This window comes from Leucopleurus acutus (assembly GCF_964270905.1).
Source record: "Leucopleurus acutus genome assembly, chromosome: 1".
NCBI classification, from domain to species: Eukaryota; Metazoa; Chordata; class Mammalia; order Artiodactyla; family Delphinidae; genus Leucopleurus; species Leucopleurus acutus.
Window position 1 is genome coordinate 173,378,284 of NC_139142.1, and position 24,217 is coordinate 173,402,500.

The 24,217-nt window shown below is 50.7% G+C and overlaps 1 protein-coding gene across 3 annotated transcripts in view; it reads left to right on the plus strand.

Annotated features, from left to right (window-relative positions):
* Nucleotides 1-24,217, plus strand: part of PCSK6 (proprotein convertase subtilisin/kexin type 6) — a 198,256-nt gene that overhangs the window by 41,297 nt on the left and 132,742 nt on the right. For all 3 annotated transcript variants that reach the window (XM_082851525.1, XM_082851527.1, XM_082851526.1), the window contains exons 2-5: nucleotides 5,491-5,595; nucleotides 20,312-20,422; nucleotides 20,940-21,083; nucleotides 22,513-22,589. In XM_082851525.1, the coding sequence (XP_082707651.1) occupies nucleotides 5,491-5,595; nucleotides 20,312-20,422; nucleotides 20,940-21,083; nucleotides 22,513-22,589 (437 nt within the window). The remainder of the gene's footprint in view (nucleotides 1-5,490; nucleotides 5,596-20,311; nucleotides 20,423-20,939; nucleotides 21,084-22,512; nucleotides 22,590-24,217) is intronic.

The window sequence follows — 24,217 nt, forward strand, 5'->3', positions numbered from 1 at the left end:
GGCTGAGAACTCTTAGCGAGGTTTTTAATGATGTTCTAATGATGTTACCAGTTTTATCAACTAATGTGTATAATTACATATCAGTGTCGAGTGAAGGGATGGGAGCATCACAGACTGAGCGGATTGTTCATTTTCTGTAGTGGCAGGCTGAGAGAATGACTCTAATTAACGCATTGTGAAAATATGAAGGATACGAAAGAGAAAAAGCATTTATGGAAATTTTATGTCGTGACCGACACTCCCCTCCCACCCACCCCCGAAAAACACAACAAAAAACACCTCGCAGACCGGAGACCAGATTCATTGAGGAAGAACAGATTGAGGTTCTGGGGGTTCAGCGCTGAGCAGGACTGGTAGGCAGCCTGGGAGGACGGAGAAGAGCTTCTATTCCGTGCTCCAGAGGAGGAAGAGGAGGCCGCCAGGGCCCTCGGGCAGCAGGGCTCTGTTGCAGCCGCCGCCCCCGTGTTGATGGAGCAGGTTGCTTAGGCGCTGGCTGTGGAAGTGGTGCCCAGAGCATGGGCGTGGTGGCCAGGGGAGCACAGCAAGGCCAGGCCGAGGGACAGCATCCAGGATGGCCAGGGCTGCCGAGCCAGGACGAGCGCCTACTTTAATGTCAATGCAGATGCCAAGTAAAAATGAGAATGTTTTCTTTTTTAAACATCTTTTTTGGGATATAATTGCTTTACAATGGTGTGTTAGTTTAGAATGTTTTCTTTCTTAGGGGATTACCCTGAATTTAAGACGTCTTTGTGCCAACCCCACCTTTTTGTCTATTCTTCTGCTTCCAGCTCTTGTCAGTTTGACCCTCAAGCAGCATCAAAAGTGTAGCAGTAGGTCCTGAGCCCTGACTTGTGTAGCTGTTTGTCATGCTGTGTAAGATGTCATCCCCTGTTTGTCTGTGGGCACAATGGGGAGAGTTGGCTCAGGAATTGGGAGACCCTGAGGGTAACGTTGGGCTTAACCCCCCTGGGCCTCAGTCTTCCCATCTTTAAAATGGGGTCATCTCCGTGGTTCCTCCCCCCACCCCTGTCTGTGAGGCCAGAGGACAGTCAGCTGTCCCTCGTGTTTAACCAGGTCAGTGGCCACGTCCCCAGAGTGATCTGCCCTCCTGTCCTCTTATCTCACGAAGGTACCCGGAGAGCTCAAGGGGCAGCTCCCAAGTGGGGAGGGCATAACTGGGGTTGACACGGCTGTGGTGGGGGAGGTGACAGGGTGGGCAAGGGGGACGGGGCAGGAAATGGCTATGTCATAAATGCCACGTCATCCAAGCTGGGCTGTGTCCCACTTGCAGTCAGGGCACCTGCCTCCTGCTCTGCCATCCCTTGATCCTTTCCAACCTTCTGCCTGTCTCGGAAACCTCATATTCCTGACCCAGGCCTGATGCCAGGGGGCGAGCTGGGCAGAGGGCAGCACAGCGTGAGTCAGACAGACAGGAGTGACCCGGGGGGCATCAGACAAGGATGGTGCTTGGAGAAAGGGCAGCTCAGTGACTAGGTAAGATGCCGAAGGCGCTGGCCTTGCAGCTGCACTTGTGTCTTTAAGCAGAGCCCCTCGGTGTGTGGACTGGTGGCCCCCAGCCCTTAGAGAAACCATGTCCAACCTCAGAGACTTTGGTGGACTCCCTAGACACACTCAGCAACAAATGCTGTAAATCGCAGGTTGGCAGACATTTTCTGTAAAGTCCACATGTGACGTGTTCTAGGCGTGGGGGCCAGAGGGTCTCTGTAGCCACCACTCACCTCTGGCATCACAGTATGAGAGCAGTTGTGGGCAGAAGGTAAGTGGACGCTGGTGGCTGTGCCCCAGTAAAGCTTTATTTATAAAAACAGGAGTTGTGTGTATGTCCAAAAGAATGGAATGCAGGGTCATAGACTGATACTTGCCTACGTGCTCAGAGCAACATGATTCACAGTAGTCAAAAGGTAGAGGCAACCCAAGTGCCCATCAGTGGATGAACAGATAAACGACCTGTGACTTGTACACACAATGGAATATGATTCAGCCTGAGAAAGGAAGGAAATTCTGACACCTGCTACAGCATGGGTGAACCTCGAGGACATCATGTTAAGGGAAACAGGCCAGTCACAAAAGGGCAAATGATCCTGCTGAGACAGCTAGAGTTGTCAGATTCCCAGAAACAAGAAGCAGATGGTGGGCGCCAGGGGCTGGGAGAGGGGGAGGGGGAGCTCGTGTTTAACGGGGACAGAGTTTCAGTTTGGGAAGATGAAAAGATTCCGGAGGTGAAGGTGGTGGCGGTTACATGACAGAACGAATGTGCCCAGTGCCCCTGAACTATGCGCTTAAACATTGTTACAATCGTCAGTGTTATGTCTATTTTACCACAATTTTAAAACTTAATGTAAAAAACCAGAACGTAGACCAGATTTGACCCATAGGCCATCGTCTGCCCACCACTGCTCTGAATGAGTTAGTACTTGATAACCACACAGTGTAGCCACAGCCTTCGGGATATTATGTTCATCCAAGCTGCAGAGGGTGCCCAGGCCTCTCACAGTATCTGGATTCCCTCCTGAGCACCTGGGCCCTGTCTTCCTCCTTCCTTCCTTTTCCTACCCTTGCAGTCATTCCAGCGTCAGGCATCCCTTTCTGTCCCGTGCCCTGTCAGGCCTATGTTTGCCTGACATTCAAATCTTTGGTTTCAAGGAAGGAAGGTGTCTTTCCCCATGCTCTCACACCGGCTTCTGGAGGGGCAGAGGGTGGATGGAGGTGCACAAAATCTCAGGGGGATCTGGAGGGCCGCTTCCAGATTCCTGAATAGCCAGTGACTCAACTCCCTCCCCTTTTTTCCTGAGTCAGATTCCAGCTTTTCCTGCAGCTGGGCAGGAGGGGGGCCTTGGCTGGTGTCCCCTTCTCACCTGCACCTAACCCTAACCCAGACCCTCCCCCTCCCCAGATTCTAACCCTAACCTAACCCTAGCCCAGACCCTAACCCTCCCCAGATCCTAACCCTAACCCAGACCCTCAGCCTCCATGCTGGGCTGGATATAAGCTTCCAAACAGATGTGGCATTGGCCATTGCTGCCCTCAGGGGCAGTTGGCTGGGTCAGGACTGTGAGAACCATCTGTTCTTCCCTTGAATTGCTCAAAGAGAATGACTCGCGTCAGCTCAGACCCTCTGAGCCATTGCTTGGGATGTAGCTGGATAGGGGCAGAGGCAGGGGCCTGAATGGCCTTGGGACTGGCCTTTGAAGAGAGGCTTGGCTGCTCTGACGCCAGGTGCTGCCCTGAATGGCTTCCAGGGCTACCCTGACATGGGTCTGCTTAGGGTCAGCAGCTCTTCAATTAATCCATCCCCTTGCCAGCAAATTTGATTCAACTCTTAGTTTCTCCATGTCCCTCAGTGGAAATTGACTTGAATGCCTGGAGTTAAAAGACCAAAAGTTGTGAAACATCTCCCAGGGAAGGTAGCAGCTTATAAGCAAACATGCTGATTAAACATTGCTGTAAGTTAAGACTCCATTATTGCTAAATAACAGCTCTGGCTTGTTCTAGGAGGAGCCCTTTGACATACATAACAATTAACTTTGTTGAAGAAGTGAGCAGTTAACTGTAGGAGGAGGAAAAAAAGTGCTTTTGTGCAAAATAGGGCAGAAATAATGAGGTTTATGATGGTAGAGCAGTGTCTTGAGGTAGGAAATGAACTGAGAATCATAATTGCAGAAAACTATGTATAGAGCACTTACTACCTGCTGGGCACTCAGCTGGCTCTTTATATATGAAGAGCTGTACCTGACTCTGTACATATATAGAGAGAGAGTCTTGGAGCAGCCCTTAAAAGGAGTAGTTAGTTTTCTCACAAGGAAACTAAGACTCATGGAGGGTCTGAAGCCCAGGTCACCCAGCGGGAATGGGTGAGTTGAGGTCTGTCCTAGACCCAGTGAAGGATTGAAGGAGCCTTGGAGAAGAGCCAGAGAGAGAATCCCAGCTCTCAATACGGCCAGGATTTCTCGAACACCCACTAGGTTCAAGGCACTAAACTAGGCACTGTACAGATGATACCTGCTTACCCTCATGACGATCACGGTATTCACTGTTCTGTGCTTGTAAGCGACAGAAACACCCTGGAGCAAGCTTAAGTGAACAAGGACGTTCTTTATTTCAAGGACAGGTGGGTGTCTCTAGAAGTTCAGGAACAGGATGCATCCAGACTGCCAGGCTTTCTGGCAATGAGCGCTGAAGGCTGTAGTAAAGTGGACTCTCTCTGTAGATACTTGCTTGATCTTCTTGTGGAAAGATGTGGAAATGGCCACTCAGAATCTCCACGTCCCTCCAGGTCTCTGCCTGGGCCGGTCCACTCTGCTGGGGATATCTTGTAGCAGATGCAATGTCTGTGAGTAGAAGGTCTTGGTGAATTGGGTGGACATTAGTCCTGCTTAAGCAACTGCATGGGGTGAGCAGTTTTATCCCCATTTTACACGTGAGGAGTTGAGATTTGCAGGAGGTGAATCTTGCCTGAGAGATCACACGATCATTGGCGGTGAAGGGAGTGGGCAGGGCTTGGATTAGGTCTATCTGACTGGAAACCTAGGCTCATCATCACATCTAACTGCTCTAGAGGACAGTTCACCCTAAATTCACTCTTTAATCAGACGCTGGAAAAGAAACTAGGATGGTTTAGCCTGAGAAGGGCAGCGTGAGAGTCTATATAGTATTCGGTCAGAAAGCTCTCCTCTTCAGTTAGAAAGCTCTGCTGTCAAGGATGGTGACCAACCAGCTGTTTTCAACAACCAGTGGAAGTTAGAACGAGAAGCAGGTCTTCTGAGAACAGTGTCCTTATGCTCCAGGGTCGTGAGATACGAGAGCAAGTCGGTGCTGCGGGGAGTGGCCAGCGGGAGCAGCCCATCAGAGGGCCACGTTCACCGCCCCTCCACGTCCCCTCCAGGCCTCAGGCTGAAATCTGTCCTGACAAACCACTGCTGGCAGAAAACTGGGACACCCTGGGGGCTTGGATGTTCTCAGCTGACCTTTCCGCAATCCCCAAGCAGATGAGGCCGAGTGTTTGCCTTGGCTCCCTTGTTGCACTTGAGAGTGAATGTTCATTCTTAGATATTTCAGTTTACCCGTGGGGTGGAAAGGATGGAGTTTGTTTATAAATGAATATTTTGGTATAGACCTGACTTGACACTAACTCGGCTACTTCAGGGATGCTTGACCCTAAATGAACATTAATTCATGTCTAAAAAACTTGGCCAAGATAATACAAACTTTAAGTGATATGACCTCATCGCAAGATTTGGGGAGTGTGTGCTTCATTGGAAAATACTACCTAGTGTTGTTTATCCAAAAGGAGTCTCTGAATCGACCTTCATGTTCACAGACGCTGAGTCTGCCAGAGACTTGAGTGGGGAAGTGTAACGAAGGGTATGTTTCCTTTGGGAGCAGGACGAGCCTCTCAGAGGAGGATGTTTGTGGGATGCAGAATTTTGAAAGACTGTATTGACTGGTGATATCCTGCTTCTTGTTTTGCAGATCGGAAACCTGGAAGATTACTACCACTTTTATCATAGCAAAACCTTTAAAAGATCAACCTTGAGTAGCAGAGGCCCTCACACCTTCCTCAGGATGGACCCCCAGGTACAAATCTCTGCTCCCTATGCAGGGTGCTTTTTTAGGGCCTAGGGTATTGTTTGCTTATTTTTTGGGTCTGTGGTTCTGAAAATGCCTGAGTCTGGATTTTAATGGGATTCTAGATAGCCTTTAGTTTTCCATATCCACTTGGAATAAAACAAGAAAGATGTGCAGCTACATATCAGACCATCTAAAGGCTCCAAATATTCGGGTTCCTTGGGAGACTTGGGAATTTAAATTCTTGACTTCAGTTTGAAGTAACAATCAAATGACTATAGATCTAATATTTTAAATCTTTAAAAATCAACAAAATACACAGTAGTCAGAGGCGATAAATATGTGACTCTTACCCATAAAGGCTATGCAATTCAAGCTAGCGTTTTAATAATGAAATTAGAATTTGGACAAGTGGATGTTTTTGTGATTGTCATAACACATATCTTAATGGTTACCATGAACTTAAAAACCTGGGAAGTAAATATAACTCTTTTTTCCTTAAAAATTCCTGTGATCTCTGAGATGAAAACAAATGTAATTTGAAAAGAGGCTGACATTTTTAGTATAGTTCATATTTATTGGGTGGTTAATTATACTTTCTTTCTGCATAGATTTTAGATTAATATTTGACAAATACCAATCAACACTTGGTAAGATTAAAAATGGCAGATGGTCAAGTGAGCCTTTGATGACTTCATTCATTCACCGGGTGATTTTGGAATACCTGCTATGTGTCACGCTGTGTCCACAGCAGGGCTGTCGGAGTGGATGGTGGGGCTGACAGTCTATAGAAGAATATGTGATATGTCACAGGGCATTGAGCGCTATGAGGGACAGTGAAGTTCAAGTGAGAAGCAGTAGCAGCCCCAGCAAAGAAATGAGGCCATTGGTAAATCGTAGTTTTAGAACGTGGAAATCACCTTCTCTTAAAAGCAATGTGTGAAATGTTCACTTGGGCTCCAAAGCTGGCACGTGTCACTCCTTCAGTGATCCCCAGAGGACATGGATAATAAAGTTTCCTTGGGGAAATTGGCCTTGGTGTTGTCCCAAGCCACCCCACTGATAATCGTGGATACTTTTGTGTTGGCGGAGCTGGGGGTAGTGGGAGAGATGGTGTATCCCTGAGAACTGTACCTAAAACATTTCTCCAGGACATGACCTTGTGGTGGTCTGGTTTTAAGAACATGAGGAAGTGGTCCCTGTGAAACTAATTCGTGCAGTTGGGCTCTGACAAGGTAGACATGTAGTGTATGATTCTGAGTTCATTTTATAGGTGGGTAGAAGGATGGATGGATGGAAGTGTGGGTGGGTGGACAGACTGAAGGAGATAGATAGCAAAGATTGTGCTAATACCATTCTTCCTTCATAGCAGGGAAAGGAATTTAATGTTTTTGTTTTGTTTGTTTGTTTGTTTAATTATTTATTTATGCATGGATGCATACTGCATCAGGTCTTAGTTGTGGCATGCTGGATCTTTTAGTTGCAGCACGTGGACTTCTTATTTGCAGCATGCGACTCTTACTTGCGGCATGCAAACTCTTAGTTTAGGCATGCATGCAGGATCTAGTTCCCTGACCAGGGATCGAACCCGGGCCCCCTGCATTGGGAGCACAGAGTCTTACCCACTGGACCACCAGGGAAGTCCCAGGAATTTAATGTTTATGAAGGGATTAGTATGTGCTCAGGCAGCTTACATGCATCCTCCCACCTGACCGTTTGGGGCTGTGTTTATACCCGTGTGTGTTCATGCCATGGAGCTTGAGGGAATGCTTTTCAAAGGGGCTGATGTATTTTTTTTTTCCTCTCGGAAGCAAAGCCAGGTGGTAGTAGCTCATTCCCACAGGATGGGGCCACTGGAGAAGGGCCAGCAGACCCGAATCACCGTAGAGCTGAGTGCAGAGTGCCCAGCCCGTCACCAAAGACATGTGGGTTCTATGCGGCTGCGGGGTCGGGGGAGGCGGGGTGGGGGGCTGAGGTTCGCAGTGACCAGTCACCTGTCAGAGCGCGGAGACGTTTCTAAGCTAGGAAGGGAGTTGCTGCAGTGCCCTCCACAGTTTCTCTTAAGCAAGCAGTGGTCTGTCTCGTGAGGACGGCATACTTGTTCTCCGTCCAAAGTCTTCGGAGCTATCATTCCCACAGAGGGAGTCACAGTGAGGTGCGCTCTGTTTGCATGGGGGAGCCCCTGCCCGCCCCCAGCCCTGTAGAGATGTGCAATGAGAAGAGGATGGGACAGTGGGTTTCTTGGTCCCCTTTCTGTCACTGACGAGGGTTCTTAGCCTCCTAATCAAAAGAAATTGATAAAAGCCCAGACAAGAAATTCAGGCAAGGCTTTATTGGGGCCCCGCTGCAGCAGAGGGGAGCGGGAAGAAACAACAGGTACCGTTGCTAGCTCCCTGATGGGGGCTGAGCCTGTTCCTTATATGGGGTGAGGGTAGGGGGTGTGTCCAGAATTCGGGCCAGAGGGGTGGCTTAGGTGGTGGTGAGTGCAGGGGGCACGCACAGTACCCTGCGTTTGCTCCTGATCCCTGCATTTGCTCCCCGCTCTTCAGAAGTGGCAGTTGGGTTTTCGGTCTTTTTGTATCTTGCTGTCCCTAAATTGCCCCAGCTGTGCACGCATGCAGTTACTTTTTTAGTCCCTTATAGTTTCTTTGTATTTTGTTGCTTGAGGAGACGTTTGTCCAGGTGCAAGCACTACGGCAAAGGGTCCCAGGTCCCAGGTCCCAGCCTGTCTCATTTCCTGAGGGACTTTGGAGAATGAAGCTGTTTCTCAGTTGTTAGAACTATTTCTATTAGTTAGACGTAATCTGTGTTTTAGGCGCCCCCCACTCTTTTTTAGTGATTAAATTTTAAAACTCTTAAAGGTATTCAACTCAACTCCTCCATCCTTCCTTCCAAAAATATTAATTATGCACCTGCTGGGTGTGAGGCCCTGTGCCCCAGGGGATGCAGAGATGCCCGCCCAGCGGGTCTCCGCTCTGTCAGCACCAGCGGAGCAGGACACTGCAGCCCGAGCGTCCGGCTGAGGAGAATTCCGGGCGGGCCCCAGCCAGCCTCCTCCAAGGCATCTGAGATGATGGGCTTGGGCATTGTGGGTGGGTTCAAAGTACGGCATTCAGTCTGGGTCTGAGGGCAGGGTATTCCGGTCATCAGCTGTGTCCTTGAAGGAAAGAGCAGGAAGGAGAGACTTCCAAAGGCTATGGCAGTTAAGTTTTTCAAATAAGAATCCCTTTTGTACAGAGCTTCTTAATAAGCTCCTGGCAGGGCCGCTATCAGACCATCCTGCCAATAAAGAGGAAAGAGAGAAAAGGTAAACAGCCCTCACATTCCAGCACCGCCTGCGACTCCCACGTGATTGGCTGATTGTTTCCTACAGTTCTAATTAAATGCTTAGCCCCAGGGAACGCACATAGACATCTGAACCCAATTGCGAATACAAACTCAGAATTGTAACTGAAATGCCTCTGTTTAAATCAGTCTCATTTTAATGCAAACCAAATCAATTAGCTGTCACTCTAATATTTACTCTACCTAGTCGTTCCAGTGAAATATTGGGTAAAATTAGCTATTTTACAAAAGTGTTTAGTGTTACCTTGTCCTGCAGCACCAGGACATTTTCCCACATGAGCAAAGCATTTTTGTGTCACCTTCTCGATTGGAGAGTTGTGTAATTAATATTATTGAGAAAGGGAAAAGATGATTTAATATTATTCAGAGTCATTGGAATGCGGTTGCCATCGTGTTTGAATGACCAAACTGGAGATGAATGTTATAGGGTTTAGGATAAAGCTCAATCGAATGCAGATGGTATTTTATTTTAATTAGCTCCAGTCCCTATTGTATAAAATTGCTTTGATAAGTGATGGAATTTACAATCCACCCCTACTTCGTGTGAAAGCTGATAGAGTGTACATTTGTTGAACGAAATGGAAACAACACACGAGCGGGAGGGAAGATTTAAGACTTCAGCCACACGTGCACACACATTTATTAAGCATCTCTTTGCTCCGATCTTGCACCAGCATCGTGCGGTTGTTTTCCTTCCATTCTTAATCACCTTTACTTGATGTTTTTAACCACCTTTGGAAAGGGCCATTTTGCTCGAAGGGGTTTGTGGACCAGCCCTCTCCTTGGGAGAACAGCCCGACTGTTCTCAGGGTGCAGTATCAGTCACTGGGTTTTTCCAAGGGCTGTCATTTAAGCCAACTGAGGGCATTTGTTTTTAACTTGTTCTTTTGCCAAAAGTCGGGAGAAGGGTGGATGTTACTGAAGCACCAGCCAATAGCTGTAAGGGCTCCCAAATTTTTTAAAAATTACTTGTTCTGATTACGTTCCAAGCTGGCTTATAGTTCGACACTGCTGCTGCATCTTCCAACCCTTACATTTTAGAATGATGACTCTGGTTCAGCCCTTCCCTTGCGTGCTCAGCCAGATGGATGACGGAAATGGGAGGATAAAGATGTTATTGGGGGGCCCTCGGTGGCTCCTTCCGGGGTGGTGGGAGGCTTCGGGTTGACGCTTTGTTTCAGTCCTTCAACGCTCAGGAGCTGGAAACTGATTTCCAGGGCCGGAGTGGGCATTCTGTTTTGTAGGATGGGACTTTGCCCCAGAGTGTAATCAGAGCTCAGTTTTTTTTTTTTTTTCCAGCTGTGATGCAACGTTTAAGCAGATCTTTCCATTAACCACAGAGGGAATTTTATCTGACAGTCTTGTGTGCTAGAGCCATTTGGAGTGCAAACAAACAAAAAGTTCCTGGCAAATAGCAGCACATAGACAGGAAGTGACCACATTGATCTGGGGGTTGATGAACTGCGAGATGGGCTGGGGGGAGGGTGGGCTGCCACACGGGGCCCGACAGGTTCACCCGCGTGGCGACAGCAGGGCTTCAGCTGTCTTTTCACGTTTCAGCACAACCCTGCTGGGTCTAGTGAACTGGACGCTACCAGTTGGTAAGCAGTTAGAATTTTCAAATAGGCTTTAAAAGATGGTGCTTTATGATTTCACCGGCAGGCTCGACGCTTCCACTTAGATGCCTCCAAGATGTCTCAAAGTCACCGCATCCCAAAGCCGAGTGACCATCCCTGACCGCACCTCTGTCTCACAGAGAAGCCACCCCCTGCCCCATGCCCGTTCCCCACCCTCCGTCCACCACCCATGCAGCCCGTGCCCCAGGCCTGTCCTCTGGCACCTGGACGCTGCACAGCCCCTCTCACTGGCCAGCTGTGGGCATCCTTGCCCAACACCAGTCTGCTCTCCACTGTCCCGAGGGAGCCTATGAAACACGCCTGTCATGGTGCCACCATCAGGTGCCACCCTGGGAATGCCCTGCCCAGGTCCCCCTTGGTCTGGCCTCCCTGTGGCCCCTGGACCCCCGCCACGCTGGCCTTTAAGATCCTCATCGGATGACATTTGCCCTTTTCCCCTGCGCAGCCTTTGCACATACTGGCTACCCCTGTGTCTCTCTCTGGTCTCGGCCTGTGCATCCCCGCCGCCGGGAGCTGGCTCAGCGGCTGCTCCTAGTGGTTGGGTGTCAGCGCTCTGGGTCTGCGAGGTCCCCTCAGCATCTGCCTTCCCCAGGGACTCCAGGAGCGGAGGGGTCGTGGCTGTTCAGATCTTGTCCCAGCACGGAAGTGACAGGGCCAGAGTGCATCTGGCCGTGTTCGCAGCTGCCCGCTGCTGCCCGCTGCTGCAGGGGACGTACCATCTTAAAGGGTTTAGTGGTCACTTGGGCGTCTCCCTCCATGAGGGTCCCAGCGCCGTGAGGGTGGTAAGGAGCCCATCCATCGGCTCTCGTGCCCCCACTTTGTTCCTGTAACGTCTGTTTCCTGGCCGCCTTGGAGACAGTGCCAGGACCGCAGGCCCAGGTGGGAGTGAGGAGGGGTTTCATTTGCTGGGGATCCAGTAATGACAGGGACCAGGGACACGGCTGGTGGGAGCTGCAGGTGGTTCCAGGAGGCCTGGAGCGCGAGGCTGGGCAGAAGCCGTGAGAGGCAGGGGGATGGGGGGCGGGGGGAGCTCGGGGTGAGACGCACACAGCCCGCCTTGTGCCGGGGGGTGTCACGTTCTCCAGGGCCAGGGCCGCCCTCACTTGCTTTCACTCCAGGTCCGGCAGGCTACCCAGTAAATAGCAGACGGACCCTTAGTCAGTGTTTATTGAAACAGATCTCAGTTTTCAGGGAGTAGGTTCACGTAGCAAGTTGTATCTGTTACCGTTTGCTCATCAACTTCTTTTTACCTAAAGGACTTTAGAAGTATCTTGTGGCCTTGGTTAAATTGTGACAAAAGCCTTGAAGAGGGCTTGAGTTCATCAGGCTGCAGAACGACGGACACGGGGCCAGCCGGGCAGCGTGCTGACCGGCGTCTGGCTGGTGACCGTGGAGAGCAGGGCTCCTTCGGCCGCCTGTCCGTCCTATGTGAGTGGAGGCAGGTGATTCTTGGAGATGCGGTGCTTCCCGTCGGAGCCCTGATTTCCCGAAGTCCATTCACGTTTCCCAGTATTAGCAGGAGGAGTGGTGCCGGCTCTCACCAGCTGTATAAGTGGTCACCTTTTGGCCCGTGTAGTTCAGCTTGGGTGGAACGAATTCGAGAAGTGGCCTGTTGAGGAAGGGGGGACAGGCCTGGGTCCCCGCTTGCCTCTGTGATGTGGGAGGAGGAGGGGGAGGTCTTCTAGGCTGAGTTAGATCAGCTTTTAGATTTTTGGTTCGTCTTCCTTCTCCTCTGCCTCTTCTACTGCCCTGACTTACGGATTTCCATAGCAACCCGGCATCTCCTCCCCACCCCAGGTGGTACCCTCAGGAGGGCTCGAGCGTCTCCCTGAGACATGATCTAACAAGCCTGTTTAACCATCACTCGCTTGTGGGGCTGGTGCCCTCTGCCCCAGGAAGATAAGCGTGGGAGCATCAATCCTCGTATGCAGTCGGACCCCAATCCACTTGCCACCTCCACGAGCCTGGCTGAGTCCCATGCTTCTTACCCATGTCGGAATCACAGGCCCCTCTGCAAAGCTGATGGAAGTTGTGGACATTCTCTCTCTCCGGAGGAGAAAAGAAGTCATGTGCTCATGTCCACGCTGCTCTGCATACAGCTTCTGGGGGTTCCTGGGACGTAAGCCTGCCCTTCCGTCCTCTAGGATCTCTGGGCCCCAGACGGGAAGTCCCCAGCTTGGCTACCACTCAGCTCCTACGTGCCTGAACCATTGCCTGTCCTGAGAGAAGGACCGCCTTGCAAACTGTAAGGTGACGCGCACTTGTCAGGGAGGATTATTTTCCTTTCTTTGAATCCTCACTTGGCGAGTTAACTTCTCAGTGCTCTTCAGCTGGTGGAAAGTTGACCCAACACGTGTTGGGACAGTTGTTGAGAGCAGTCGGTGTTGACGGGACTCGAGATGTAACGGTCCAGGCTGCTGAGTGCAGGGGTCACAGAAATGGGCTGGTTCGGCCCCTCCCTCAGCTGGAGGCTGAGGCACAGAGGACGGGGTCAAAGGTTGACCTTCCCCCATGCTCCCGCTGCACTGTTCTCTCCTGGAAGAGGCCTGAGGATCTGGGGGCCCCTGGACACTTGGGGGTCTGGCCTCTGACATCTTCCAAGGATTTGCCCTGATCTGCAGGCAGGGCTGCCTCTGTCACAGCAAACGGTGGAGGGAATCCCTGTCCTTACACAGTGACAGAATGAAATGTCCTTTGATGAAGATAAGGGGAAAAGAAAAGGGAAAGCTGGCCAGAGCTGTCTCCCTTGCCCTGGACACAGCTGTGCATGAACACGAACCCTAAATAGAACGCACTGCTCTTCCCCTCGCACCGGTGGAGATCTGGAGGGTATGGGGATGAGGATCTCCGAGAACAGCCTTTGTTGCCTTAGCTCCCTCTTAGAGTAAAGCCCCTGGAGCCCCTTCTAGGACCCACCAGCTCCTAAAGATGCCCTGGGGCTTCCCGAGCCTGGTGGAGCCCGTTAGAGGTGGACGGCTTTAGGGCAGAGCAGAGCGTAGGCGTGTGGTGGCTTTGGGTGGAGTGCAGGGGTCATTCATGCTCTCTCTGGTGGCCTTGGCTCGTAGGAGGAAACTTGAAAACAACGTGACAGCAACCCCCTTTTGCGCTTGTTGAACCCAGGACTGATGTGCCAGGCTGCCTTCTGTTCTGGCAGTGTGCCCGTGGCCCCGGGAAGAGGATGCGCTGGGGCTGCCCAAGGCGCGCCTGCCTAGACAACGCTCGGACGGCTGTACGACCGGCAGTGCAGATTGGGATCCTGCTCGTTTACATGACTTCTTTCTAAGCATCTTTTTATTTTTTTTAAAACATAAAGTTTTTTAAGGGAATAGTTTATTAACATTCTTTTTTTAAAAAAATATTTATTTATTTATTTGCTTGCACCAGGTCTTAGTTGCGGCAAGTGGGCTCCTTAGTTGAGGCTCCAGGGCTCCTTAGTTGTGGCATGCAAATGGGATCCAGTTCCCTGGTCAGGGATTGAACCTAGGCCCCCTGCATGGGGAGCGCAGAGTCTTATCCACTGCACCACCAGGGAAGTCCCTGTAGCGTCTTTTAAGTTTACCTCCTCTTATCTACAGAGCGACATTCAACAGATACCGAATTTTAATTTGACTTCTCAAGAAGAAAGCTGGAGGAAGCGTTGCCTCCAAAAGAAAGCGTTGCTCTTCATCTCATCATGAGAAGATGATAAAGTCTTCGTGACAAGAATGTTTAACGGGAAACATACAGAAAATGGATAAAAGGAAGAGGGTCAGAGTGAAGTCCCACCTTCAAAATATGATTTTGAAGAAGTCAAGAAGTCAAGACACTTTATACAGGTTTATAGAGGTTTGCCCAGGAGAGATACTCTGTGTTGAGCTGGGGTTGCAGGTGGCAAACCTTGCTCTTGTCCAGAATCACTGATCTTCCACAAAAAGTCCACGGAGGCCACCTGGGGGTCATGAAGACCCATTCGCACTGTCTACTCCAAAGTGTTTCTGAAAGTCTGACTGTGGTTACAACATATTTTATATCTGAAGCGTATTCATTTAACTTCATTCCTTCGTTCAGGGAGCATTTAGTGAACTCCTCTGTATACTGTGCATCACCCGGCACACAGAAGTATAGCGGTGAGTGAAACACAGCCCACGTTGTCCGCACAGGCCAGTGGGGAGCAGAGGGTAGTCACACCGACCCTGGACACATCCGACCACAGCTGCGGTCCGAGCCGGACAAGTCAGGTCAGGGAAGCCCCTCGCCCCTGGCAGAGACACACCTAACTTTGCAGCGTCAGCTTTCAATTTGCCTTTTCAGGAAGAAGGAGGACAAGAGATCTTTGCCAGCAGATCTTTGCCGAGAAGGTCCCTGTTACAGGCAGGTGTTGGCTGAGAGCTGGAGAAACAAGCGTGACGGAGACGCATCCCTCCCTCTGGGGGAAAATGGGCTTCTGAACAGATGATGTCCATGTCCTGGGGTGGAGGCAGCGTCACCACGCACACACCTGTGGGGGCACAGGAGCCCGGGGGGCCACCCTGGCCTCCCTGGGTGTCAGGGAAAGATGCCAGGGTGGGGAGGGTTAAAGTGGAACACAAGTAAGTTGGCCCAGTGAAGGGGCACCGTGAGAGTCAGGACTGCGGGTGGGGGGGGTGCCAGGGGGATGAGAGGCGGGGCTGGAGGAGGCCCTGGTTGGGGGTCAGACCGCATCATGCATCAGTCATGGGGCAGGGACACCCCAAGAGTCACGTGACCGTCCAAATGCCAGGGGATCGTTGCCATGGTGAATCTTGGGGATGGGATCCTGACCCCTTGAGGAGATGGAATGTGTGACACTCGTGTTGGAGAGGATCCCAGCTTTGTTCTGACTTGGGGGACAGGTGGGCTTTAGTGCTGATGAGTTAGGAGAATCAGGAGGGTGAGAGGGACCTGGGTATAGGGGGCAGGACCCACTTTAGGGCAGCTTTAGTTTCAGAGAACGGCAGGGAGAGGTGTCCAGGGCCCTGAGATGTGCAGGGGAGAGCCGTTAGGGTGGGGACTGCAGGCTTGTGTGGGTGAGGCTGCCACCCAGAGCTGGGTACACTGGGATGGCCATTCTGTTCTGGTTTTTCAGATACTGGGGGACTTCCCTGGTGGTCCAGTGGCTAAGACTACACGTTCCCAATGCAGGGGGCCCAGGTTCAATCCCTGGCCAGGGAACTAGATCCCACATGCCGCAACTAAGAGTTCGCATGCCGCAACTAAAAAGATCCCACATGTCACAGCAAAGATCCTGCACGAAATTAAAAGAAATAAAATTTTGGGTAAGAGCTGCTGCCTTGAGTCCCACCCCCGCTCCAGTGCTTTTCCTGCAGCCTCAGCCCATCCTCTGGGGGCCTCTGGATCCTCCGTTTAGCAGGACAGCCTCATGGATTCTCAAACATTTAAAATCTCAACCCTGATCAAGGCTGTGATTTAAACGTGTATCAGTCTCCCAGGGCGGCTGTAACAAATGACCAACAACTGGGTGGCTTAAAACAACAGAGATGCGTTATCTCACAGTCTGGAGTCCACAAGTCTGAAGCTGAGGTGTCGGCAGGGCAGTGGTCCCTCTGAGGGCTCTCAGGGAGCGTCCTTCCTTGCCTCCTCCAGCTCCTGGTTCCAGATGCTCCTCAGCTTGTGGAATCTGTCTTCACAAGGCCCCCTCCTCCTGTGTCTCAACCTCCCTTTGCCTGTCCTTTGTAAGGACACTTGTCATTGGATTTAGGGCACAGCATGACCACCTCGCCAGAGCTTTAACTTAATCACATGTTCAAAGACCCTTTTCCCAAGGGAGGCCACATTCACTGGTTCTGGGTGGATGTACCTTTTGGGAGGCCACCAGTCAACTCTCTACAAAACCTAAAGAGAGTGATGTGGAATGAGCAGGGCCTTTCTTCTCAGCGATGTTTCCCCTTCCTTCACTCCAGTGATCTGAAGGCTTTGCAGAGTGATTGGTTCTCTTCCTAAGAAGCTCAGCTCTTACCACGCACGCTTAGTCGCAATGTGTATTTTAACGTGCCCCAGGCCCACTCATTTGCAGGCTTACCCAGGTTTAGGACTTACCTTCCAAGTATATTCCTATGGCCTTGAAAGGCAGACAGTGTGTACCGCTGTCTGCCCCCTGCCCTTTTCACCAAGAGAAGGTCTGAACACCTCCTCAAGGAGTTCTGAGGGATCTGATGAGCGGAGCACGAACGAAGCTACAGCGTAAAGCGACAGCCGGGCAGACTGCCAGCAAACTATGACGACTTTCCTCTCGCACGAGCCCCCTCAGGGGAGGAAGCGTACTGCCAGTTCTCCTGAGCATCTCAGGTTGCTTCTCCTCGTAGAGATCATCACAGGAAGAACATCACAGTCTGGCCCCCTCCCAGCCTGACCCTCCCCATCACCACCAGCTCACCGCTCGTATTCCTTCCTCTGCAGTTTTTTGGAATAGCTTCAGAAGGATAGGTGTTAACTCTTCTCTAAATGATAGGATTCGCCTGTGAAGCCATCTGGTCCTGGGCTTTTGTTAGTTGGAAGTTTTTAAATCACAGTTTCCATTTCAGTACTTGTGACTGGTCAGTTCCAGCTCACCGTCTGTTTGCGAGCTCTGCAGAAGAATGAATTCCACGAGCGACACACGTCCTTAGGGATCCTGAACCGTGTGTTCCTTTGTCATAAAGAGCATCACTGTTCGTGATGAGGGTACCCTTTGGGAAAGCTAAAGTTTCAGGCACTTGGATTTGGGTCATCGGCACCCCTCACCTTCCCGGAGAGGCCAGCTGGCTCTGGGTTCCAACCTGAGGGGCCCCTGAAGCAGAGCTCTGGGTCTGAGCTGGAGGGTGGGACAGGGGCCTTGGTCCTGGATGGGAACCAGTGGTATTTACACTCATACTCATGTTCCTAGAACCTAGCGCCGGACACACAGTGAGACTCAGTGCAGCTTTGGTGAGCGAATAAGGGACCACGGGGGTTGTGCTCTCCAGAGAAATCAGGGCAAATCTGGAAAAGGCCAGGATGATGGGATCCAGGAGGCCCCGCCCTTTCCTGGAGTTGGGTGAGAAGCAAGGCAGTGGCTGGAGCCTGGAGAGAGGAGACGGGGAGCAGGCTCTGACCAAGTGACCGCTGGCTGAGTCAGCCTCTGTGACTGGGAGGTCACCTGTGAATCCATCTCCACAGCCCTGGCGAGTAATTTGTTATTTCCAGTTCCATTGGCCTACAGTGCCTGGCTGTCTCTCAGAGTCTTACAATGACGTGTCTCAGGGGAGAGGGCTTCCCCGGGACCACGCCACAAGGAGAGCCTCCAGCTCTGCCGCGGGCCCTGGGCCATCACAGCCGACCCTCAGAACTGTGTGTTAAGTTGGGTTCTTACCCAGAGCCCAGGAACGACTGGAGGCCAGGTGCCCTCACTCTTTTATCCCACTAGGGGATTGTTTCGTGACTCCTGGCAACATGCTTCCCCATGTCACCTGCCGGATTCGGTGGAGTCACCTACTCAGGCTTGGAAGAGGAGGGTTCACCTCCTCTGGGACAGGAAGTAAAGCCTGGTGGGCACCACAGTTGGAAGGCACTGGTGCCAGTAAAATGGGTAGTGAGTCAGCCAGGCAAGGTGGACGGGAGCATCCCGGGAGCTTGGAGCTGTCAGTGGCTTGCCTACCACTGTACTTTACAACAGGTTGCCTAGCAGGTTAGGAAATACAGCCTTAGGTTTTTGATACTGAGTAAAGCTTTCTGGTTCAGGCAGTAATATATGAGGAAGTTGCAAAATGCCATCAGAGGGTGTTATGAGCAAAATATCTCACTGTACAGTTTTATTTTCCATGGAAGTATCTATCAGTGGCAACTATAATTGATCCAGGACTTGGGCCTGGGCTTGTTTTAGTGCCTAATCCAAATTGTTTTTGAGCTCTTTGCGGCATTTCTCAGGAAGCTGATCTACTGGTGTTTTGTAGACAAGTCACATTGGTGGGGGGACAGGCTGTGATATTTCTTTCTAAGCATTTTGTCCTGGTGACCAACAATGCCTTGAGATCAGTCGTCACTCTTAGATGTGAATGAGGCTGTCCTCTCCTCCCTCAGGACCATGTGGGGAGGTCGAGGCTGAGCGGTCTGAGGGGAGCAGCTTGACCCTCGGACTTTGTGCCTTCATTCCCCTGGGGTCACCGGCCTTGGCCTGGCCTCCAGGTCAGCCAGGGTCCCCCATCATCACCCTCCCGGAGGCTCCATCCTCCTTCTCCCCTTCACCTTCTCTGCCCTGGGCCACCTGTTGCCTTCTTGGAGCCTGCATCACACCCTGTGCTGTGTGGTGGGAGCCCCTGACTGGAGCACAGACTTCTGAGAGCAGGGCCTGCTGCCCCCATCCTGCCCATCTCAGCCCCCGGTGCAGAGCTGAGCCCCAGCGGGAGGTGTACTGAATCGGGGGCCCATAGCAGCAGGACCAAGAAAATGTTTCGGTTCAGGGCACAGGGATTCAGGTCCCACATCTTTTAAAAGTGAAAAAACTCAGACTTCCCTGGTGGCGCAGTGGTTAAGAATCTGCCTGCCAACGCCGGGGACACAGGTTCGAGCCCTGGTCTGGGAAGACCCCACATGCCGTGGAGCAGCTAAGCCCGTGCACCACAGCTACTGAGCCTGCGCTCTAGAGCCCGCGAGCCACAACTACTGAGCCCACGTACTACAACTACTGAAGCCCGCACGCCTAGAGCCCGTGCTCCGCAACAAGAGAAACCACCGCAATGAGAAGCCCATGCACCACAACGAAGAGTAGCCCCCGCTCGCCGCAACTAGAGAAAGCCCGAGCGCAGCAAAGACCCAACACAGCCAATAAATAAAAAAAAATTTTTTTTAATAAATAGGTAAATAAATAAAAGTGAAAAAACTCTTCCACCTTGAAAAACTCTTACACACACACACACACACGTGAGGATAATACAGCCATGTGCCGAGCAGTGATGTGCATGCTTTATATGCCAGTTTATATGCCAGTGCTCCCTCATGACAAGCCACAGTGATGCCCGTCATACAGGTGAGGCCAGGGAGGCTAACCGACTGGGTCACACAGCTGGTGAGTGTGGGGCTGGCTTTTGAATCCAGGCAGCCAGCCTCCTGGATTCCTGCTCTTAAATAACATTTATCCTGCCTCTCAAGCTTTTTTCCTTGGTTGTGAAGGCAGATCATGCCGATTGAAAGAAGTTTATAAAACCCTTAAAATAATTTTAAAATTTTAAATGAATAATGTGTCACCATCAAGGAATTGCTGCTATTAATAGTTTGCTGTATCCCTTTTTAGGTTTTCTGTACATGCTTTGGTACCATGTTTGCAGAAGCTGCTAATAATGCCAATATATGGATTATCATAATTAACCGTATCCTCCCTGTAAAACATTTTACTTCCAACTCCTGATCACCATTTGACCGGTTTCTCCCCTCTCTTCACTCTTTTCGTACCCTTGCATGTATTTCCTTTTAATTAGGGACAAGGGTCACCAGAGAATCTGTTGGCAACTTCTCAAGGTCTTTTTTTTTTTTTAGTAGAATCATTTCAAACTCTATGAGAGTGGTCCTATTCCCTCCCCTACAGACCCAGACTAGTTCTTGTCTTTCAAATATGATCACTTGAAGTGAAAACATCTCCTTTGAACTTACCATCCAAGAAATCTAATAGACACAGATGTTCATGGAAAAGGACAGCTGGAGCACCTACGAGGAGGCTACGTGAAACCAGGAGATCGTTTTTAAAACAAAAAGTAACTGCGTTTCTCCCCTGGTAGGTGAAATGGCTCCAACAACAAGAAGTTAAACGCAGGGTGAAGAGACAGGTGCGAAGTGACCCTCAGGCCCTTTATTTCAACGACCCCATTTGGTCCAACATGTGGTACATGGTGAGTAGGGCGTGGGCCTCTCTGTCCCTGGAGCGTTTGCAGTGCTGTGTTTCTGAGATGGGTCAGTTTCCCCCAACAAAGCTAAATTCTCATGACAGCTCCAAACAGACACACTTCATCTGAGTGTAAAACTCCTGTTTTAATGCTGTGAGGTGCAAGCTTTCTTGTGAAGTTTTTTTAATTATGTGAAAGTCCAAGGGGAGGGGCTCTTTGAGCAGGGGAGCGATTGGCTGCACGGTGTATGAGTCACTACATGGTAAGTAGTGAACAGAGCCCCTGAAGGGCGGTGGGTGTCCTGGGAAAGTGATGGACAGATTGCCGGGGCAGAAAAAGCAGTAGACCCTCCATGTGGACCGTTCCCAGAAATGGGTGGTAGAAAGAGGGTTCTGCTCTATCAGGCACGGGGAAGCATTTTCTCCGTATTCCCTTATGAGCATAGGAGCACCTCTGCTGGGTTTGCAGGTCTGTGTCAGGTGTGTCTGTGGGGGGCGGGGCTTTGTGTCTTCTGTGCCTGCAGCATTGTGGCGACAAGAACAGTCGCTGCCGATCAGAAATGAATGTCCAGGCGGCGTGGAAGCGGGGCTACACGGGAAAAAACGTGGTGGTCACCATCCTGGATGATGGCATAGAGCGGAATCACCCCGACCTGGCCCCAAACTATGTAAGTCAAGCCTTAAAACTGGCAACTGGCATGCAGAGACATTCAACTGCGTGGGTCATTAAACAAGGACACATTTATAAAACGATAAGGTGCCTACCCCTCCCTATATCAGACAGTACAGAAAACTGAGCTGGGTGGGCTGGTGAACCCAGCTCCCCTGCTACCCGGAGCCAGGGGTTCACAGAGGGATTCGTTCACATGTTAGAGGATTCACATGTACTTCTGGGAACGGGTCCTAAGAAACTCAGAGACGTGTGCATGGAGGTCGCCATCAGATCAACATCCGCGACGTGAGAAATGGCAGGGTTAAGATGTGGGCTTAGGACCCAAACCGCTGGGGCTCCTGTCCTGGCTCTGCGGCTTATTAACTCTGAGACCCCAGGCAATTTACTTGACTTCTCTGTGCCTCGGTGTCACATTCTGTAAAATGGGGTTAGTAACAGGACTGCTACCTCCTCGGGTAATTGCGAGGATTAAATGGCTTCATAAATGTAAAGAAGGGAGCCCAGCACATAGTAAATGTGAGAAAGGTATGTAGTATTCTGAGGCACCTGGGGTACAGTGTTGTCTTAATTTCTGCTGTACAGCAAATATGCATATATATATTTTTTTCATGTTCTTTTCCATTATGGTTTATCACAGGATATTGAATATAGTTCCCTGTGCTATACAGTAGGACCTTGTTGCTTATCCATCCTATATATACTAGTTTGCAAAAGATGACAGTTTTGAAGTCAACCATCTGGAGAGCTTTTATAATGTGTTTTAAAAGGATGTTAGGATATTACACGAATACTATGATTATAAGTATATACACAAAAACATACATGTTAAAAATACAAGGTGAAGGACATTCTGACACTTGCTACCACGTGGATGAACCTTTATCTGATGCACGTGACCACACGGATCAGCCACATTGATGAAGACATTCTCTAGGTCACAAAAGGACAAACACTGTATGCTTTCACTTACATGAGGTCCCTAGAGGAGTCGAATTCATAGAGACAGAAAGTAGATGCTGGGTGCCAGGGGCTGGGGAGGGGGATGGGGAGTTCGTGTTTCATGGGGACAGAGTTGTAAGTTTTGCAAGATGAAAAGCGTTCTGTGGATGGATGGTGGTGATGGCCTCCCAGCAGTGTGAATGTACTTAAAGCCATTGAACTGTGCACTTAAAAATGGTTAGGGTGGTAAATTTTGTTATGTGTATTTCCCACCATAATATATGTACATACATATATATGTATATATATGTATACAAAATTTTATATATATATATATATATATATATATATATATATATAAAGTTATAGTAAGGGAGTACCAAGCGTGCATTTTTCTGTTTCCAATTGAGGCATAAAAACAATTTAAAGCAGGGCTGCGATATGCCAGGCCATTTCTCTTCGGTCACGAGGGTTTCATTTCTTAGGATTCCTATGCGAGCTATGACGTCAACGGAAACGATTACGACCCGTCTCCGCGATATGATGCCAGCAATGAGAACAAGTATGTCACTTGGTCACTTGGCCGGCCCCTCCTTGCTTCCCTTTCCGTCTCCCTGCAGTCACTGTTGAGCTGGCCCACAGTCGGGATCCTGGAACTGTGACGGGTCAGAGGCACCTCTCCGGCAGCCTGGCTGGGTCTGGGGCTGAGCCAGGAGCCAGCCCTGCACAGCCCTTCAGGCACAAGGCAGCCTCGGTGGATTCGGCCCCTTCCTAAGGGGCGTCACCCCTGATGGTCAGCTAGCAATGGATGTTGGACCAGCATCGTTCCTGTTCGAAACACTGTTGGATTTGAGAAGAGTAACCCTTAAATCTTGTGGTCTCCACAGCCGGCTGTGTTCAGACCACAGTGCATGGGTCAATATCCGAGCCTTTTTGAGTCTGTCTGTGACCTCACGAGGGAGGTGACAGAAGAGTGAATGATGCTGGGTAAATCCGGGCCCAGATCCTGGGCCTGGCTGTGTGCCTCTGTGCAGGCTGGGTGATGTCTCGTGGCCTGAGGCTCCCCATGCCCCAGGGCTGTGGGTGGGAGTCGGGTGATGGGTGAGGGACACACACGGAGGGTGTTCAGTCAGTGACGCTTGTGATCGTCACTTTGCAAATGAAGGCGTGAGGTCTGGAGAGATCAGGTGACTCGGCTCCGTGGGTGGCAGCCCTGGGGGTGATGTCCACTTTCCCCAGCCCAGCCCTAGAGCTCGTTTGCTGTGTCCTGCCTGTCATTTCTCAGTCAGCATGCCCCATGCCCCATGCCCCAAGCTCTTCCCATTCTTCCAAAAATATTTAGAGAAGAACAGAAGCTGTTTCTTTCTTCTCCACTGTTTTTTTGGTTTTGTTTTGTTTTGTTTTTAATTGTATTTTATTTGTTTTAGTTGTGCCGGGTCTTAGCTGCAGCTCACCAGTTCCTTTAGTTGCGGCATGTGTGCTCCTTAGTTGTGGCTGGCGGGCTCCTCAGTTGTGGCATGTGAACTCTTAGTTGTGGCATGCATGTGGGATCTTAGTTCCCTGATGAGGGATCGAACCCATGTCCCCTGCATTGGAAGGTGGATTCTTAACCACTGCGCCACCAGGGAAGTCCCTTTCTTCTCCACTGTTGACACGACGCTTGCCAAGGTGTGTCTTCGTCCATGATATTTTAGGTTGTGGTTGATTTGATTCTGGGGTTCAAATCCTGCTGCCCACAGGGTGCCGTGCAGGGAGGCTCGGCCGGCAGACGCAGTCAGCACGATGGACCACGGCTCTCCAGGGAGCCTGCAAAGGTCCCAGCCTCACGTCCCCAGGTGCCCTTCCCACTCAGCCGCCAGCACGCCAGTGGTGCAGGGTGCCTGGTCTCCCAGCCCCGAGTGCAGGGAGCCAGGAGGGATAATCCAGACACTGCACAGTGATCCATGAAGGGCAGGATTGAACGCTGAGTGGGACGGTGGGCTGCGTGACTTGGGAGCAGCCCTGACTGTGGGCGCACGAGGTCCAGAGGACAGAGGGCTGCCTCCCCAGGGCTAATGCATGAGCCCTGGACTAGTTTCAAAGGTGCTTTTAAAGTTGACTCAGTGATTCTGATCCCCTGTGGACTCTTCTCAAAGATGTGCTCCTTAAACTCGCTGGTATTTTTTGGCCTCTGCTGGAGGAACTGACCCG